Source organism: Salvia splendens, chromosome 15 (assembly GCF_004379255.2).
Source record: "Salvia splendens isolate huo1 chromosome 15, SspV2, whole genome shotgun sequence".
NCBI classification, from domain to species: Eukaryota; Viridiplantae; Streptophyta; class Magnoliopsida; order Lamiales; family Lamiaceae; genus Salvia; species Salvia splendens.
In genome coordinates this window covers 18,472,975-18,490,418 of record NC_056046.1, presented here as the reverse complement: position 1 = coordinate 18,490,418, position 17,444 = coordinate 18,472,975, and the positions used below count along the sequence as shown (strand labels likewise).

At 37.7% G+C, this 17,444-nt stretch overlaps 5 protein-coding genes across 5 annotated transcripts; 3 read left to right on the top strand and 2 right to left on the bottom strand.

The window, feature by feature from the left end:
- The first annotated feature begins 1,053 nt into the window (after positions 1 to 1,053).
- LOC121768993 (autophagy-related protein 13b) lies at positions 1,054 to 6,233 on the top strand. The gene is made up of 4 exons (XM_042165629.1): positions 1,054 to 1,783; positions 1,856 to 3,241; positions 3,320 to 3,483; positions 5,626 to 6,233. The coding sequence occupies exons 2-4, from the start codon at positions 1,877 to 1,879 to the stop codon at positions 5,957 to 5,959; spliced, it is 1,863 nt and encodes a 620-aa protein (XP_042021563.1). The 5' UTR covers positions 1,054 to 1,783; positions 1,856 to 1,876; the 3' UTR covers positions 5,960 to 6,233.
- Positions 6,234 to 6,481: 248 nt separating this feature from the next.
- On the bottom strand, positions 6,482 to 9,112 carry LOC121766811 (serine/threonine-protein kinase ATG1t-like). Its single transcript, XM_042163050.1, has 10 exons — positions 9,098 to 9,112; positions 8,759 to 8,974; positions 8,142 to 8,259; positions 8,014 to 8,072; positions 7,859 to 7,923; positions 7,665 to 7,758; positions 7,519 to 7,599; positions 7,267 to 7,378; positions 7,089 to 7,168; positions 6,482 to 7,006 (listed from the first exon to the last, which is right to left on the bottom strand). Exons 1-9 carry the CDS (start codon positions 9,110 to 9,112, stop codon positions 7,116 to 7,118), a joined length of 813 nt encoding a protein of 270 aa, XP_042018984.1. The 3' UTR covers positions 6,482 to 7,006; positions 7,089 to 7,115.
- Positions 9,113 to 9,166: 54 nt separating this feature from the next.
- LOC121768994 (protein BOLA2-like) lies at positions 9,167 to 10,892 on the top strand. The gene is made up of 3 exons (XM_042165630.1): positions 9,167 to 9,305; positions 10,367 to 10,389; positions 10,480 to 10,892. The coding sequence occupies exons 1-3, from the start codon at positions 9,243 to 9,245 to the stop codon at positions 10,670 to 10,672; spliced, it is 279 nt and encodes a 92-aa protein (XP_042021564.1). The 5' UTR covers positions 9,167 to 9,242; the 3' UTR covers positions 10,673 to 10,892.
- A 2,466-nt stretch (positions 10,893 to 13,358) lies between these two features.
- On the top strand, positions 13,359 to 15,652 carry LOC121768822 (trihelix transcription factor DF1-like). The gene is made up of 2 exons (XM_042165389.1): positions 13,359 to 13,901; positions 14,261 to 15,652. Exons 1-2 carry the CDS (start codon positions 13,690 to 13,692, stop codon positions 15,510 to 15,512), a joined length of 1,464 nt encoding a protein of 487 aa, XP_042021323.1. The 5' UTR covers positions 13,359 to 13,689; the 3' UTR covers positions 15,513 to 15,652.
- A 475-nt stretch (positions 15,653 to 16,127) lies between these two features.
- On the bottom strand, positions 16,128 to 16,913 carry LOC121767702. Its single transcript, XM_042164027.1, has one exon. The coding sequence runs from the start codon at positions 16,762 to 16,764 to the stop codon at positions 16,219 to 16,221; it is 546 nt and encodes a 181-aa protein (XP_042019961.1). The 5' UTR covers positions 16,765 to 16,913; the 3' UTR covers positions 16,128 to 16,218.
- Positions 16,914 to 17,444: the final 531 nt, after the last annotated feature.

Below are 17,444 nucleotides of genomic sequence, written 5' to 3'. Positions count from 1 at the left end.
TACTAATTTGATAAAAAAATTAATTATTTTTAAAATATACTCCCTCCGTCTACTTTCCATTTTAGTCCGTCCGCGAATAGGAGTGCAAGTTCACTTTACTATAAATGGTAATAGGGTCCCACATTCCACTAATATATACAAGTGAGACTCATATTCCACTAACTTTTTTTCACTCACTTTTCTTAACATTTTTTAAAATCCGTGCCATCAAAAAATGAAGCTCTTAATAGGGGATGGAAGGAGTAGTACATACATGGTGTCAGAATTGAAGAGAAGGAGTCAGACATACAATGATGGGGTTTTTTCTTTTTTTGTTCTAGAATAAAACTTAGATTCCGTGTTTGTACTGAATTTTTTTTTGTTCCGGGTTTGGGAGAGACGCATGACCCTCATGCGTCTCCTTTTAATGAAACGCATGACGGAGATGCGTCTTTTATAGAGACGCATGAGGGACATGCGTCGTTAAATTTTTATTTTTTTTCTTTATTTTTTTTGAAAGACGCATAAGCGTCATGCGTCACAGACAAAGACGCATAAGCGTCATGCGTCTTTCATTTTTTATTTTTATTTTACTATTAAAAATAAATAAATAAAATAAAATAAATGAAAGACGCATGACGCTTATGCGTCTTTGGCTGTTACTCTTATGCGTCTTTAAAAAAAATAAAGAAAAAAAATAAAAATTTAACGACGCATGTCCCTCATGCGTCTCTATAAAAGACGCATCTCCGTCATGCGTTTAATTAAAAGGAGATGCATTAGGGTCATGCGTCTCTCCCAAAGACGGAATAAAAAAAAGTCCAGTACACTCGAGGAATGTTACATGTGGTTTAGAAAAAAAAAACCCTACAATGATGTCAACATTCAAAAGACTAAAATGGCATTTTAGATAAAAATTGAGGGGAAGGATATGAATGACTCAAATTTTAGTCACTGACGATTTCTGTTGCAATGTCCAATGACAGTTGGTTACGAGGCTGCGAGTTCCTTGCTAATTATTGGAGTTCCTTGTTAATTATTGGGTTGCGAAAAAGCGGTAGAATCTTGATCAAATCATTCAAGTCAATTTTGGGTTATGCGACATCAGCTCTATCCTATTGTTGTGTATGACAAGCTTTAGTGTAATTGGGGAGATTGTTATAGCGTAATTAAGAAAGTGTGTTAGCTGAATCGACGATGATACATTAATGGGGCTAGAAATAGCCTCAAATCCGGCCAGGCCATTAATGGTTGTTTCTGTTTGGTGTGTGCGCCAAGAATTGAGTTCTGACCAAAGAGGTGATTTAGCATTTCTGCTGAATGGTAGAGACATTCAGAGATAGAGAATAAAGAGATAGCGAGAGAGGCGTGCGTGTAGTTTGTGAAACTCTTTAACAAAGTCCGACACCATTACTCCCATCTCATCAAACCTATACAAACACACCAATAATCACCTCCCTTTTCATTTCTCCCCTTCTTATTTTTCGTTATCACACATTTCATACAAAATCTGCACAACCACTTTTCTGTCGACGGTGCCGGAATTGAAGGAGTGCTCAAATGAAGAAGATGATGAGGAGGGCTTGGCAAACAGTAGCAGCATATGAAATGTGCATCCAATGAATTAGATAACAAAACAATTTAATATTTTAAGAAGTTCTAAAAATAACCACACTTGACTCTCTCATCTGAACTCTAACATACACAGCGGACGGAAATACCCTCAACCCCCTTTTTTGAGTTTCTCTCAAGCAATCCCCATTGAAGCAAAGCAGTCCACGATCATTCCTCGGCCGCCGTCACGGTTCATCTATCTCTGTTTCTCTTATCTTTGTTTCGATATTAGTATTTGATTCCGTGAAGTCGTTGTTTTTAGGTTTAATTGGGGATTTTCTGTATGGCTTCTTATCACGGGAACACTCATTCGGAACGAGCCAAAATGGAACAGATTATCACCGAGTTTTTCGCCAAAAGCCTTCACATAATTCTCGAATCCCGCTGCCCTTATGTCTCGTCTCGCAATTACAGCGGGGAGCAGGTTTTGTCCTCGCTGTCTCCCTCCTCTTCTTCCTCCTCTTCTTCCAGTTTTAGGCCTCGGGATAAGTGGTTTAATTTAGCACTTAGGGATTGCCCTGCTGCCTTAGAGAACATAGACTTTTGGCGCCAGAGTAACCTTGAGCCTATGATCGTTGATGTTATACTATTGCAGAGGCCTATTGATTGGGATCCTTTGAATTTCTCCCCTAAAACAGGATTTGTGTCGGGGAAGGAGAGGCATTACTATGGCTCGGATAATGAGGAGTTTGGGTGTGAAGGGAAGAATGAGAGGATTATTGAGAGATGGGTTTTACAATATGAGAGTAAGAAGAATGGTGGCTCTACTGGGAGTAAGAAGAGGTCGAATTGTACGAGCTCTCATGCTTTGTACAAGAAGTCTATACTGTTGTTGAGGTCTCTGTATGCCACAGTTAGGCTTTTGCCTGCTTATAAGCTGTTCCGGGATCTCACTTCATCGGCTCATATTAGGATGTATAATCTTGCCCATCGAGTTTCGTCTTTTGTTGAGCCGTTCACCCGCAGAGAAGAGGCAGATATGCAGCGATTTGTATTTACTCCGGTTGACACTTCTTGTGGCAGGCTTTGCCTCTCAGTCTTGTATCGGTCATCTGTAGTGGATATGGGTTCAGATCCTTCAACTCCTATATCACCGCAGTTCATTCCAGAATATGTTGGGAGTCCCATGGCAGAACCACTGAAAAGGTTTCCTTCTGGTTTTGTATCACAGAGCTCCCCATCTTCGTCTCCATTTGGAAGGAGGCACAGTTGGAGTTATGACTTGTATCGAGCATCACCACCTTCAGCTAACCCCTCGCCTTCACCTTCGCCAACATACTCCGATTCCCATGCCTCTTTAGCAAAACAGCGCTGCCGTCGTCTCCCACCACCATCCTTGCCTCATCACGTACCTGATGAAACACTTGTCGCTTACATGAAGACTCCAAGTTATGATGAGTATTGGCCTTCCCCTGTGTTTTCACCATCTCCATCTCCATCGCCACCCACCTATGTTCCCAATAGTCATATATCTAAAGCTCTTTTGCGGTGTGAAAGTGCTCCTGTTAGCATACCTGTGACGAAGCTTTCTAGCATGCCTTCACTGCCGAACAAACAACTGATGCCCCCTTCACCTCCCCTGAAAGCTACTCTACTAACAGCTGCTGAGAACATTGCACATGTGAGGCCAACCTCAACAACTGACAAGGCATGTAGTTTGATTATAGTGTAGAGTAATTATATAGTTTGTGACAAATGCTTTACTAAGCAGTGCTTCATGCTGCAGTTACTCTCGTTCAGCAAGGATAGACTACACCAGATATCTGGGGCAAGACCATCAGTGAATAGCTCACCATCTAAATCATTTTCCAGCAGGTTATCATTTCAGGATGATTATGATGATGGACCGTTTGTCGTTGAGGATGACGAAATACTCGATCCAAGTTCCAGGTATTTGTGCAACCTTGTACAGTAGTTTAATATTCCCAATTGCACAAGCAGAACATGCTTCTCAATGTTTAGATATTTTGGTGTTATACATATGAGATATGTGTGATTAGCCTACTAAATGCATCAGCAACCTGGAGTTCCTTGAAGGGGGAAGATGTATTTGTGCCTAGGATTAGCACCTCTTAGGGATTAGGAATAGTAATTATTTCTAGCAAACTAAAGATTCTGAAGAATTTTCTTTTTCAAAAGCTGCATATGTAAATTTTTTTAAAGTACTCTAATCTCTTCTCATCCTATTGGAAAGTTCTGGTTAGGCAGACAGAAATTAGGCTTGCTGGTAAAGTTCCTACATGGTATGCTTTCAGAAATATTGTACACCACACTCTACTAAATTTGCCAAATTGTTTGGTCCTAGATGTTGCTTTGTGAGCTTCTCATGACCTTCTTTGAAAGAAAATTGATTAAGCTATTGTTTTGTTTTCATCACCGGGATTGGTCTTTGTTGTTCATTTTTCATATTTCTGCAAAAGATGAAGCATTAACTAGTGTTTGTATAACTCATGTTGCCATAAGTTTGCTTGCTCTCATCAAAACCTTACATGTTTCCTCATCTGTTCTCAGCATAGACACTATTCTGGTTGTTTAAGTAATATACTTCTGATTTCCGAATTCTAAAGTGGAACTTAAAATATCCAGTCATTATATATCAACCAAAGATCACATGCAATTAACCACCTCTGCACTGTATTAATTTGTTCATTGATAGCATAAAAGGTTCATACTTATTTAAAGGCGACCACAACGAGAACTTGGTATTTAATTCAAATGTAGCCTACTGTTGCACCTTTATGTTAGAACTTAGAAAAACTTTTTTCCTGAGCTACCACCACCATAATGTTTGTAGAACACCATCTGACATGCCTCCTACAACCCAATCATTTCAGGAATTGCACTTTCATATACACAATGTGTTAATCTTCTGTTCATGATTTGCATTTTGTAAGGGTTCATGAATTACACATTCACATCATAGTTGCATACTCCTGTGGACAATATAATGATTTGCATTTTGTAAGGGTTCATGAATTGCACATTCACATCATAGTTGCATACTCCTGTGGACAATATAATGATTTGCATTTTGTAAGGGTTCATGAATTACACATTCACATCATAGTTGCATACTCCTGTGGACAATATAAAAGTTCTTAACTGTACTCCAAATCATAGGATTAATCGAAAATCTACAACATATTGCTAACAGGACTTTCAGCTAACTTTAATGTTTTAACTAGTCTTCAAATTTCTCACATATGGTAGTCCCAGTGCACAAGCACAATCTCCATGATATGTACATTATATAGTGCAGCCTTTTTCAGCCTGTTAATAATATAATCAGTTTCAATCATTCAAGATTGTAGTGTCCTAATGACTATATCCATTATAATGATAGGCCATTAATCACTGGCCGTCAATTCTATATCTGGAAATGTGAGAAAGATAACATACTTTGATGTATAATCGTTCTCTTTTTTATGCGCTCGCATATGCTAATGACCTGAAGAAAAAATGTTTGATCTGGTCACAACTACTGTTTTTAATATTAATAGAAAAGGTGAAGTTCAGTCTTTTGTATACAGTAGTAAAGCTGATTACTAATTACTGGGGCATGCTTAAGCCCAATCTGTTAATATATTACTCCCTCCGTCCCACAAGAATATGCACTCTTTCCTTTTTAGTCCGTCCCACAAGAATATGCACTTTATAATTTAGGAAAGTCTTTTCTCTCTAATGAGGTGGGACCCATTCTCCACTAACAATACTTTAATTACTTTTTCTCTCTACCTCTCTCTTACTTTACCAATTTTACATTAAAACCCGTGCCGAACCCAAAGTGCATATTCTTTGGGGACGGAGGGAGTATGTGCTTAATTTTGTTGGCTTGGATGTCGATCTCATTTTAAGGTTGTAGTGATGTTTTGCAATTTCTACTAATGTTAACAAACTAGACACAAAGACAATTAATTTGTGCCTTATTCAAAGTTCAAGTTTGATCTCTTAATGACCTGAAATAGGATGTACTCCACTTAATTGGCTGCTTGGAATAAACTTGAACTAAGCAGTCCTGGATGGTTCTGACAGGTCAGGTTTGTTTGAGCTGCCAGGACATCCGAATGAGCCCGGGGGTACTTTATTTGTTAAAAGATCACAAGATGCTGCTGTCGGTGCTCTTGTTCGTATGCTGAACAAAGCACCACCTCTTCACCAAGATCTACAGGGCTCCACGCTTCAGACACCGACCAACAGTGTCAAGGACACTACTGAAATATCTGAAGAGCCAAGAGTCCAGCAGTCTTCTGCTTCAAATATTGTGTCATCTGGGCTTGGGCTTGTGACATCCAAGACTACAGCTAATGCTCTGGAGGAGCTCCATGGCTACAGAAAAATGAAAGATTCGTTGCTTAAATTAAAGTAAATCCTGAGGTCTCAGCTCTGCTAAGCGAGTTCAAGCACGTATTAAGTTATGGTCATCCCTATAGTAAAGATCTATCTGTACAGAATGTGTTTGCCATGGTTCGTTTGATTTTGTTTCAAGATCTTGGTGAAATCGTCCATTTTCTGTGTACATATATGATTTTGACAGTGAGGCCAGATTTGGCGTCTGATCTAACTACCAAAGTTGGGTAAAAAACTTATTGTAAAGGTTGGTTAAATTATGTATATAAAGTTGTGTATATAGAGTTGTATAATTGCAGTAGAGAAGAATGTTGCTATGAGAAGATGGTGATATTTCATTTGCTTGATGGATGAAATCTAAGCAGGAAATAGCACCCCATTAATCTTCAACTTTGGGTTGGAATTTTGTCACCCAAAATGCTATTTATAGTTTACACTGTTTCATTTAGGGTGTCCATATCCTATTCTCATAGATAGAAGGCCGAATTACTCTTTAAAGACAAAAATGTGCAGATAAATAAGAAGCCTTAATCCATGACTCTTCACTAATCTCCAATTATTACTCGTTGAGGATATTGAAGGTACAAATGAACAGAAGGAATAGTAATAGTACATGGCCTGAACGAGTTGATAACATTCCGTTCTCCAACAGCCCGGTCGCAAGCTGCCCTCAGCCTGAGACTGTGATACCCTCTGATATGGTCAAATCGGAGCTCAGATGACATTAATACCACCGGTGGAGTAAACAAGCAGAAATCATGGTTCCATTGTTCAGGTAAAAACAGCAAGAGAGTCACTTTCATGCAACATCGTCCCTCTTCGTGTGGTGGCATTATCACAGTGACACCTCAGCATTATCACAGTGACACCTCAGCCCATAAACGTATCTTGAGTATGTCGCAAAAATCAATTGGAAAAGGTGTCACAGGTAGCTCGAGCAGATGTGCGTTTGTTCTTGATATCAATAAGCCGGTGTACTTTTTAGGCTGGTGTAGTTTTTACTTGCTATGCTTGAAATAACTGAACATGCTATGACTATGGCAATGACAGCAGATTACAACGGTACCTGATGATTATCAAGCTTGTCAACATATGTATGATAGACAAATAGAGGTTCCTAGTAAGAAAATACAGCTTTAAGCTTTTACTTCATCAGTTGGGAAACGACTCCAACTTCAATGATTTAAGAAGTTGTGTTGATAAAATTCCTCGAATGATAGACGACCATCTGCAAAGAAAGCTCATACTGTGACTCGCTATACTCGAACTGTTTCAGTTTGACGTGTATGATAAGAAGAAGCCTAATCATTTGTAGAGAGCTTAGACCTGGACTAATGGATAGCAACCGCGAACACAAGTCAACACAATCAGGATGCAACTGTGGAAGAATTAAAGGAGCGAATGGAAGAGAGGTAGACTTCTTGATATTCTGCAGAAGCTGGATAACACTTTACTTAAGAGAAAGACTATATTTAAGAAAAAATGAAATACTATTAAAATGAACACAATCTCAAAAGTGTGTTGGTCTATATTAGAGAGAGCTGGAAGTCTGCCAGTTGAAATGATTTCATATGCTACCTGAACCCTACTCCTGCCATGAAAAGGGGGGTAACCATTAAGAAGTTCGAAAAGAATTGCACCAACACTCCACATATCGACCTATCAAGAAGCTTAGATCATTATTCTTTGATAATACTATAATCTAGTCAAGAAATATAACAAACCTTGTGATTGTATCTCTGGAACTGTAGAATTTCTGGAGCCATGTAAAATACAGATCCACACACTGTCTGTGCAGAGTCATCAGGTAGTAATATCCTGAGCCCCAAATGAAAAAAACCAAGTTAAACTGATAATAGATGGCCTGTTACAATATAATAATTAGCATACTTTAGTCTAGATCTTTTAGCAGTATTACCTTGATAGTCCAAAATCAGCAATTTTTAGAACCGGGTCATACTCAGAGCCAGACAAGAGTATATTCTGAGATGGTTGCAGGGAAGAGACACGTTGTTGAGTTGTCTGAAAATGACCGGGAAAATAATAAAAGTTGAGCTTGAGATAGGGACATACCTCAGGCTTGAGATCACGGTGAACAATATGATTCTGTTTCAACACTTGGGGGCCATTACCTGATACCCTAAGTTTATGCCAAATAAGAAATATATATACTTCCATTTAGCAGTTGAACAAAATTTTACCTAGCTGCTGCATGAATCTTTTGGCTAGACACTGTTGAACTCTGCCGTGGAGTCGTATGAAAGAAGCTAAATTCCCCCCCTCGCAAAACTCCATGACAAGGATAACATAATCCTGATACTGAGCATGGTTTTGTCTTATCTTATCAAGGACTATACAATAAGGGGCTGTTCAGTTTGCAAGATTATACCTCGGATTAAATATGTACTATTGTGTTTGGTTCATGAGATTGAATCTCTCAACTTAATCCTAGATGGATAATCATGTGATAATTAGTCATAGCCACTCCCTCCAACTAAAATAATCTCACAACTCAATTCCAAATGGATAATCATGTGATATTTAGTCATGGCAATCGAAATTATGACAAATTATTAAGCCTGAGAACTGAAAGCCTATCTCTCTGTAGGAAGACAGATTTGTTACAACTCTCTAAATCAGAATCAAATTATGACAAATTATTAAGGTGAGCTTGAGCCTATCTGATCATTCTCAAGTTAAATATAGAAACTTCTACATAAAATATGTTGTTGCATAAAAAAGTTCAAAATAGGTGAATTAATTACAAAAATTCATAGCAAATTTGACAATTTGTAAGCAACGAAAGTGAAGAGGTTACTTTGAAGAAATGGAGGAGGCGGATTATGTTGGGATGGTTAACGGAGGACAAGAAGGCGACGAGGTAATTCCTGAGGTGTGACGTCAGCTTGGTGGCCGCTATTTGCTTCAGAACCACCGCATCACCGCTGCTTCTGTGGTTCGCTTTCCACACCTTCGACACCAAACTCTCTCCGAGTTTCTCCCTCAAAATGTAATCTCCTAAAATCTCAAAATCCTACCCCATTTTTCCACTGCTTTTCCAGTCCGCCAGTTTTGAATATTTTATTTTAAATAGTTCAAATAATAAAATTCAGTAAAATTACGGGCCAAGAAATAAGAATCCAAGATGAATCAAAACGTATGCAGAGCCCATTTCAAGCCCAAAGTGAAGCCCATTTCTATGACTAAGGAGAATCATTTCTTTTGAAGAAAGTATCTTTATTTACAAAGTTGAAGCTTAAAACCCACGCACATAAAAAACGCAGGGAAACTCAGACTCAGAGATGGCGGTGAGCAAGGAGCAAGTTGAATCAACCTTAAAGTCCAAGCTCAATCCTTCTCATCTTGTAATTTTATATTCATTTATCACTCTTCTCTTTGCCTTTACTATCCATTTTTATTACTGCTGAATGATTAGTTTCTGGAATATTACTAGTTAATGTGTGATTCTCTGAATTTTGGGGGAATAACGACCGTAGCAGGCTTCAGTTGGTCATATCTCGTTTCTATTTTGGGGATAACGATTAGAATTTTACAGGTTTTGAATTTGATCTTCCCTTTGATGATGAACATGTCGCTGGGAGTATTTGTATTGATTGAGTTACATATCCATAGACTAGTTTCTAGGGTTCTCTATTTTGAGTTCATTGCTGTTGAGCCTGGGAACAAATATTGAGAGTCATTCCGCAACCTGATTGAGGATTAAATATGGTTTGATGTAGCATTAACTAAAATCACTCACTGTTTTCACAACCATGAAATCATTTAGCTATATATGTGATTAGTGCTCAATAGTTTCTAGTAGCAGGTATCCCTTTGTTACATGCCAAACATGAGAACTCGTCCCAAAATATTAAGAGATAGCTCATTTGATCTATAAACGCTACTATATGAGGCATTGAGATGTGTTTCCTACTGCACATTAGGGCTCACGTCACCTATGTTATCATAAAGGTAGAATTCAAAAGGGGATATTTCTATCAAGCTCTGGCTATGAGGGGAGGGGGTTTGTGAGGTATTTCATTGATATGTATAATTGTACTTGTATCTTCTCAAAGCTTCCTCATCAACGAGTTATGCCGAGCTGGAGCAATGTCTTCAAATTTTGTAAGTGGCTTACATATGTGGCGAGATGTCAGCAAAACTATGAATCGGATTCTAATGTATTCGTGCAGTTTGAGGTTGTTTAATGAGTCCGAGGCAAGAGGTTGTGTTTGTATGCATGTCTGGGGTCGAAGGGCTTTACTTAACTTGTAGTCGGGGGAGGATGGAGGACAACCATGCTAGGCTGTTATCTGTTGAAACTATGGCTATTTTTTGTGCTTTCAAAATTCGTTCTATTTCATTGACGTTATTGTCTTCCTTGGAATTCTTACCTTTTCTTTGTTTTCATCTGTTCTAATTTCAGGATGTTATCGACACATCTGGGGGGTAAGCACGCATGCAAATACAACTGAACTTTCGATAATGATTTGTAGTGTAATAATCCACGTCTTTACCCAACTTTATGTTTGTTGCTAGTTGTGGTGCAAGTTACAGCATTGAGATTGTATCACAAGAATTTGAAGGAAAAAGACTGCTGGAGAGGCACCGGCTGGTGAATTCTGCGTTGGCGGAAGAGATGAAACATATTCACGCTCTCTCCATAACAAAGGCTGTGACCCCTGATCAATGGAAAGAGCATGAGGCCAAAAAGTCTCAACAAGATGCCTGAAATATACGGGTAAACCTATTATACTAGTAGCATGTCTAGCTGGAAATTTGCCAAACTTACTCTCGTCTATCCATCCCATGGCTTTGTAACAGAAGAACGCTAACATGAGAGCGTTGGGATCCTGTTAATGCCTTATGGGAAGTACTGTTGCTTAGAATAATTTGGCTTAATATTTTCATTTCTGGCTTGTGCTTGCTCAAGTATATCAAGCTATTCACTAGATTTCCTCTGCATTCTGAAACTGTTACATTCTTTTATAGAATAATTTGGCATGTGTGCTACTGCTGACTAATTTTTCTGTTCAAAATTTCAAAATCCTAGTGTCAAAATTTTAACTACCCTTTCCATTGTTGTTTACATCGTCGCTGTCAAGCAGGAATGTGTGCAAATGCAATTTTTGGTGATTTTTTTACCGGGGCGAGCATAAATTTCGAAATTCATAAACGACCGAAATATTGAATTTTGATTGGTTTTCTCGGATTTTGGCTTCGGACTAGAGTTTTCTCTCTTTCAAAATTTGTTTTTCTGGACCTGTCTATGTGGTATACTAAAAATAATTAGGTTTTAATTTTTTGGATTTTTTACCGACAATTCGGTTCAGTTTTGATATTATTTCTAAAATTACAAATTTTTATGCCGATTTTATAAATGTTGGTTTTGATTTAGATCTCTTTAGAAATAAAATTGCAAACTCATTTTTGTTGATTTTAGCAAAAATCAAATTGAAAAACGAATGCTCAGCCTTGTATTTTTCATGGTGCATGTTGGCAAGTGTTTATGAATTGGGTCATTGGGTGTGCATGGCGTTGAGCAACGATACAACATTTTTTGGGGATTGTTTCAACTTGGTCGTCGGCTATTTTTATAACTTTTAGTGACATTTTATAAAAGTTTAAATTTTCAATCTCTTAGATCCGTTTGGTACCATAAAATTAAATTATAATCATAATTTTATGAAATTTATTAATTCAATTCTAAATATTTTGAATGACAAAATTAAATACTAATCCTTCCGTCCCGGCTAAGATGACACATTTCTTAGTTGGCACGAGATTTTTGAAGTTATTGGTTAACTTGGTTAATTGGAGAGAGAAAGAGAGTGAGTGACTTATATAATGTATTCATTAGTTACATGATGAAACTTGAAATATTTTCTAATATAAATATTACTTCCTCTATTTTTTAAAAATATAAACTTTTGATATAGCAAGAGATTTAATATAAGATTGATAAAATAAGAGAAATATAAAGAAAAATGTGTTATTGAAAAATAGGTGTCATCTCATAGAGAGAAAAAAGTTTCCTAAAATGTTAAGTTTCTATTTTTAGAAAATAGATCAGAATAGAAAGAGTTTCTATTTTTAGGAAACTAGGGAAACAATATAAAGTTCAACTTGAAATTATAAGATGCATTCATAGGGGAGCATTAGGGTGCCACCATAGTTAGAGTGATAACGTACCACCAACCTCGTGCTGCCACGTGGCACGCTATCCAACAATATTATGGGCGTATCCAGCAATATCATAGTAAGTGTTTTAGATGGATTTCTATATATTGCATGATAGTACTACGTAGATTGTTGTGTGGAGTGCTGAGTATTGCTGTATTAGCTATACAACAAAATAACGGTATAAAAAAGCAATATGTCTATATACATACTGCAACTGAAACATTTTATGCTTATACAGTCATACTTAACAATCTACACAACAATCCACTTATTACTATCATGCAATCTGTAAACATATACTAAATGAATATTGCTGGATAACGTGCCACGTGGCAGCACGAGATTGATGGTACATTGTCACTTTAAAAAGGGTTGTCATCCTAACATAATCCTGCATTCGTATATTCATATAAATGCAAAGTGTGGTGCATGTGCTTAATTTAAATTTTTTTATAGTTTGGGTGCTTAGTTTGGAATTTGTTATTAATTTCCAATAGTTTGGATAAATTAAAGTACACAAATATCTTACAAAGCTTGGGAGACATTTAAGTTTGAATTTTTTTTACAAAAAAGTGTGAAATGACTAAAAATATGCAAAGTTTATGAACTGCAAATGATATTTTTAAATTTTAGGAACTGTATATGTGCAAAGTCCAAAAACTATTTTTATAGTTCACTCATCAATTTATTGTGACTTTTGTAACTTTTGTTATTATATTTTTACCATGTACATCATAGTCATCTAAAAATCAACCATCATAATATAGTACAAATCAAATATACTCTGAAGTTAAGTAACTTTTGTTAGTATTTCAATAATAAATTTCTTCAAAATTTAAATTGTATATGAAAAATTGCAAAAGATACGAAAATGGTTTAATTTAATAGTACTTTGAAGGTTATAAGATTATCTAGAACTTAATAAAAAAATTATACTACTGACTTAAATGACAATTTTTAGTTTCATTAATAAAATAAATAAATAAAAGATTCATATGTGACTATTATTGATCAAATTTAAATTGAAAGGGCAGAAAATTAATAAATTGGAAACGCTGGAGACTGGAGTGTAATTTTCTTAAAGATGGTTCACATGTCCATTTGGTGTAGTATTAAATGATAATAGGCGATAGTGCAAGTGATTGTAATGCAATAATTAAACTTCTTCTTTGTAGTATTAAATGCCACATATATTTACTGTATGTAAATTTGAATTATTTTTTGTGAAAACAATAGTGCATTTCGAAAAAGTCAAATACATTTGAAATTGTAGAATTTCATCTTTTCAAACCTATGAAATTCCGACATATATTATTGACTACGACTCCATACCACAACGCCGCTCTTATCCTCTGAGTCAGATAAAAGAAAGCAAACCCTACTTCTTCACCACCCCTTTTTTGTGCTTAAATTTGAAAAATTGCCAGAAAAAGATAATAAGTAAATCTGACAAGAGATAATAATTTCCCAGCAAAATTCAAACAAGATCGTCTAATTTTTACCTTAACTGCTCAACCAAAAATTCACCCGATTTAAAAAGCTGGTCTCAAATTTGGGGAGGAAAGCATGCTGGAGAGCTCTATTTTCGTCGAAAACAATGGCGGCTCAGCTCCAGTCGCCGCCAGGATTAACGATGAAGACGGTGACGGCGAGCGGAGCTCAGGCGGACCGCGGTGGCCGCGCGAGGAGACATTGTCGTTGCTCAAAGTAAGGTCTGAAATGGATACAGCATTTCGTGACTCCCCGCTTAAAGGTCCTCTTTGGGATGAAGTTTCCAGGTAGGTAGCTCTCATTTCCATTTTAGTACTTCGTAATTTGCCCTAATTCCCTTCTCTACTTCTGTTTCTTCATCGAATTGAATCAATTTGGGGTTTTGCTGCAAGTTTATGTTGTTTGGATTGAATCTTTGCTGATTGATTGATTCAATTTGTGGTTTTGCCCTTTATCGAGTTGTGAAATGGATGTGTGAACTGTTTTTGTATAATTAATTGCTGGTTTATGAAATTAGGCGAATTTGTAGGGTTTTGGAGTTTATGGTTTATGGAATTAGGCGAATTTGTAGGGTTTTGGAGTTTATGGTTTATTGAATTAGGCGAATTTGTAGGGTTTTGGAGTTTATGATTTATGTTGCTATCAGGAAATTAGGTGAGCTTGGATACAATCGAAGCGCCAAGAAATGCAAAGAGAAGTTTGAAAACATTTATAAATATCACAGAAGGACCAAAGATGGCCGATCCAGTCGGCACAACTGCAAAAACTATAGATTCTTCGAACAATTAGAGTTTCTCGACGCCCAATTCTCTATGCCATCCACTCCGTTGAACCTGATTCCTTCCTACGCAGTCGATGCCACGGCTGCAATGGCCAAGGGCGGCGTCACTTTCAGTCAGGACTTCTCCGCGTTACCTTGTTCAAGCCAAGACCCTGATGCTGAGTTCCTGTCGGCCTCCACGTCCACTGCATCCTCGTGTGGGAAAGACTCCGAGGGGAGTGTGAAGAGGAATAGGAAGCTAGCAGACTATTTGGAGAGGTTGATGAAGGATGTCTTGCAGAAGCAAGAGGATTTGCTCAACAAGTTCGTTGAAGCTATAGAGAAATGTGAGAAGGATCGGATAGCTAGGGAGGAAGCATGGAAGGCGCAAGAAACGGCCAGGATAAAGAGGGAGCAGGAGTTTCTGGCTCAAGAAAGAGCAATTGCAGCAGCTAAGGATGCGGCTGTGCTTGCCTTCTTGCAGAAGATCGCTCAGCAGATGCCTTCACTGCACGTCCCAGAAATCCTCGGTCCATTGTTTGAGAAAGCTTCTGGTAAACAAGAGAATGAGTTGGAGAAGGTTAGCTACTTACTAGAGAATGGTGGAGGTGAGACTTCCACTCACACTGACAAGCATGATCACAGCGGAGGCGAGAACACCATTCAGGCGAGCTCCTCAAGGTGGCCGAAGGCGGAAGTAGAAGCTTTGATATCGCTCAAAACTGATCTTGATTTGAAGTACCAAGACAGTGGGCCGAAAGGGCCTCTGTGGGAGGAGATATCGGCTTGCATGAAGAAGATGGGGCACGACAGAAATGCAAAGAGGTGTAAAGAGAAATGGGAGAATATAAATAAGTACTATAAGAGAGTGAAAGAGAGCAACAAGAGGAGGCCGGAGGATTCGAAAACATGCCCTTATTTTAGTATGCTGGATTCTCTGTATGCCAAAAAGTCAAAGAAATCGCAACATAATTTGAACAACTTGAAGCCTGAGCAAATCTTGATGCAGATGATGGGCCAACAGACGGCGCAGCAGCATGGATCAGATCCGTTGCTTGGGGAATACGATGACATCAGCCACCAAGATCAAGAAGACGATGCAGAGAGTGGTGATGGTTATCAGATTGTCGCCAACTGAACAAATCATGGAACTTGCTGAGTTTTTGGCATGTAAACATGAGAATTCATCTCTTGTTAAACCGTGTAGTTATATGTGAGTTGGTTTGTAATATGGTAATGAGTAATTTTGTCGCAATAAAGGATGATTTTCTAAGACAATTGTCCTCCATCCAATAGATGGGGAATTTGAGTCATCACAAGAATAAATGTAAAAAGTATAGTTGATAGTCTTTGAAACAAAGATTTGGGGATTTTGTTGTAGCAACTTGGATTAGAGAGCGAAAGAGAAGAACAAACAACAAACAATAAGAGTGGGAGAGAAGAGTGAGAGGTTGCGATGAGAGTGAGACTAACATTAACGAAGGCCATGAATGTGTCAACATAGTTAATACTTTTATTATGATTTGTCGGGCGTCGCGTATTTTAGATTTTTAGTACTACTAAAATAATTCAGTACTAGTACATGAATATGTGATTTTAGCAGCAAATCAACCTTTATCTATTTATGTTACATTTATTACAGGCATGTGTCTATTCATATGATTTGAATCTATGTAAAAATCGATAAACGTCCACATGAGTAATAAACAGATATTTGTTAGTTTTCCAATTGTAAAGAATAAAGATAAAGTAATGGAATTAAGCAATTAGTAATTTAGTAGTAAGAAAGATCCCCAAATGAAATCCAATCCAATCCAATCCACAATGTAGTACTTACTAAATTACTAATAACAGAGCATTACAACGGAAGAGGAAACCATAAATCCATAAATGAAGATCAAGAATCCAAAATGCAGCGCCCAATTCCTCTTAAACTTACCAAAATAGCTCTCCGGCGGCTCCTGGTAGTGGATCTCCAGCTCCTCAATCTCATCCACCGCGCCGGCGCCGGCCTCCTTGAGTCGCCGGAGCCGATCCGTGGCGACGCCGAGGGTGAGCTTGTGGCAGCGGCGCTGGTACTTGAAGCCGTTGATGCAGCGGAGCGTCTGGGCGACGGAGACGTAGAAGATGAGGTGGGCCATGGAGAGGAGGCCGATGGGGACCCAGCAGTGGCGGCACTGGAGGCGCGGGGAGGCCTGAGCCTGGGCCGCGAAGACGAGGCCGAGGAAGAGGAAGAAGAGGTGGAAGAGCTTCCATAGCTCCTTTTTTTGGAGATCCACGGCGCGCTTTTTCTCGAGGGTTTTCTCGAAGTGGAGCTGGATTATGGTGTTGAGGGCTTGGAGGGCTGTTTCTTTGGGGATCATGTGCTGCTGTTGCTCGTAGTCTGCCATTCCTTCAGATTTGCACTTGGCTTGCTTGCTTGGTGTTGAGACTAGAGAGAGAAAGTGTGTGGCAGACCACACTGATTATTGTTTTTGTTTTTGTTTTTGTTTTTGTTTTTGTTTTTGTTTTGAATGGACTGTAGTAATAGCTACTGCTCATTCAAAAACCAAACGGCAATACAATCGAATTGGGTCTTTCTAAAATTATATATTCTTAATTACCGGATAAATGTCTGGGAGTATTTGAGATATTAACTTAAAAATATTCCATTCTTTAGATAAATTTAATATTTATTATTTTATATTTTGGAATATAATGTACCGTACAAAATTTTGGCAATAATAGAAACATTGATGTGAGAATTAAAGTACTCCATGTCACTTATTTATGTACTACTTTCTTTGTATGTATGGTTAAGATGATATATTTTTTAATTGGTATGAGATTTGAGTAGTTGTTGATTAATGTTGTTAATTAGAGAGAGAAATAGATGATCTAACAAGGAGTATTATAGAGAGAAACTTTAATATTTAATTGAAAAGATAAAAAAGTAGTTGGTTGTATTATTAGAGAGAGAACATTATTAAAAATATAAATATATTATCTTAGATGTGAAAAACTAAAAATGAAAATGTATCGTCTTAATTGAGATAAATGAAATACTTATTAATGTAACAGTAGACATTCC

Bases quoted from the DNA above. Each gene is read 5' to 3' on its own strand.
- LOC121768993 (XM_042165629.1), top strand. From the start codon at position 1,877: ATGGCTTCTTATCACGGGAACACTCATTCGGAACGAGCCAAAATGGAA. The intron at 3,242-3,319 runs GCATGTAGTTTG...TTCATGCTGCAG, and splicing joins CAACCTCAACAACTGACAAG to TTACTCTCGTTCAGCAAGGA. The intron at 3,484-5,625 runs GTATTTGTGCAA...TGGTTCTGACAG, and splicing joins ATACTCGATCCAAGTTCCAG to GTCAGGTTTGTTTGAGCTGC.
- LOC121766811 (XM_042163050.1), bottom strand. The intron at 7,759-7,858 runs GTAATACTGCTA...TTTGGGGCTCAG, and splicing joins GCTGATTTTGGACTATCAAG to GATATTACTACCTGATGACT. The intron at 7,379-7,518 runs GTAGCATATGAA...AGTGTTATCCAG, and splicing joins ATGGCAGGAGTAGGGTTCAG to CTTCTGCAGAATATCAAGAA.
- LOC121768994 (XM_042165630.1), top strand. From the start codon at position 9,243: ATGGCGGTGAGCAAGGAGCAAGTTGAATCAACCTTAAAGTCCAAGCTC. The intron at 9,306-10,366 runs GTAATTTTATAT...TTCTAATTTCAG, and splicing joins AGCTCAATCCTTCTCATCTT to GATGTTATCGACACATCTGG. The intron at 10,390-10,479 runs GTAAGCACGCAT...GTTTGTTGCTAG, and splicing joins GTTATCGACACATCTGGGGG to TTGTGGTGCAAGTTACAGCA.
- LOC121768822 (XM_042165389.1), top strand. From the start codon at position 13,690: ATGCTGGAGAGCTCTATTTTCGTCGAAAACAATGGCGGCTCAGCTCCA. The intron at 13,902-14,260 runs GTAGGTAGCTCT...TGTTGCTATCAG, and splicing joins CTTTGGGATGAAGTTTCCAG to GAAATTAGGTGAGCTTGGAT.
- LOC121767702 (XM_042164027.1), bottom strand. From the start codon at position 16,764: ATGGCAGACTACGAGCAACAGCAGCACATGATCCCCAAAGAAACAGCC.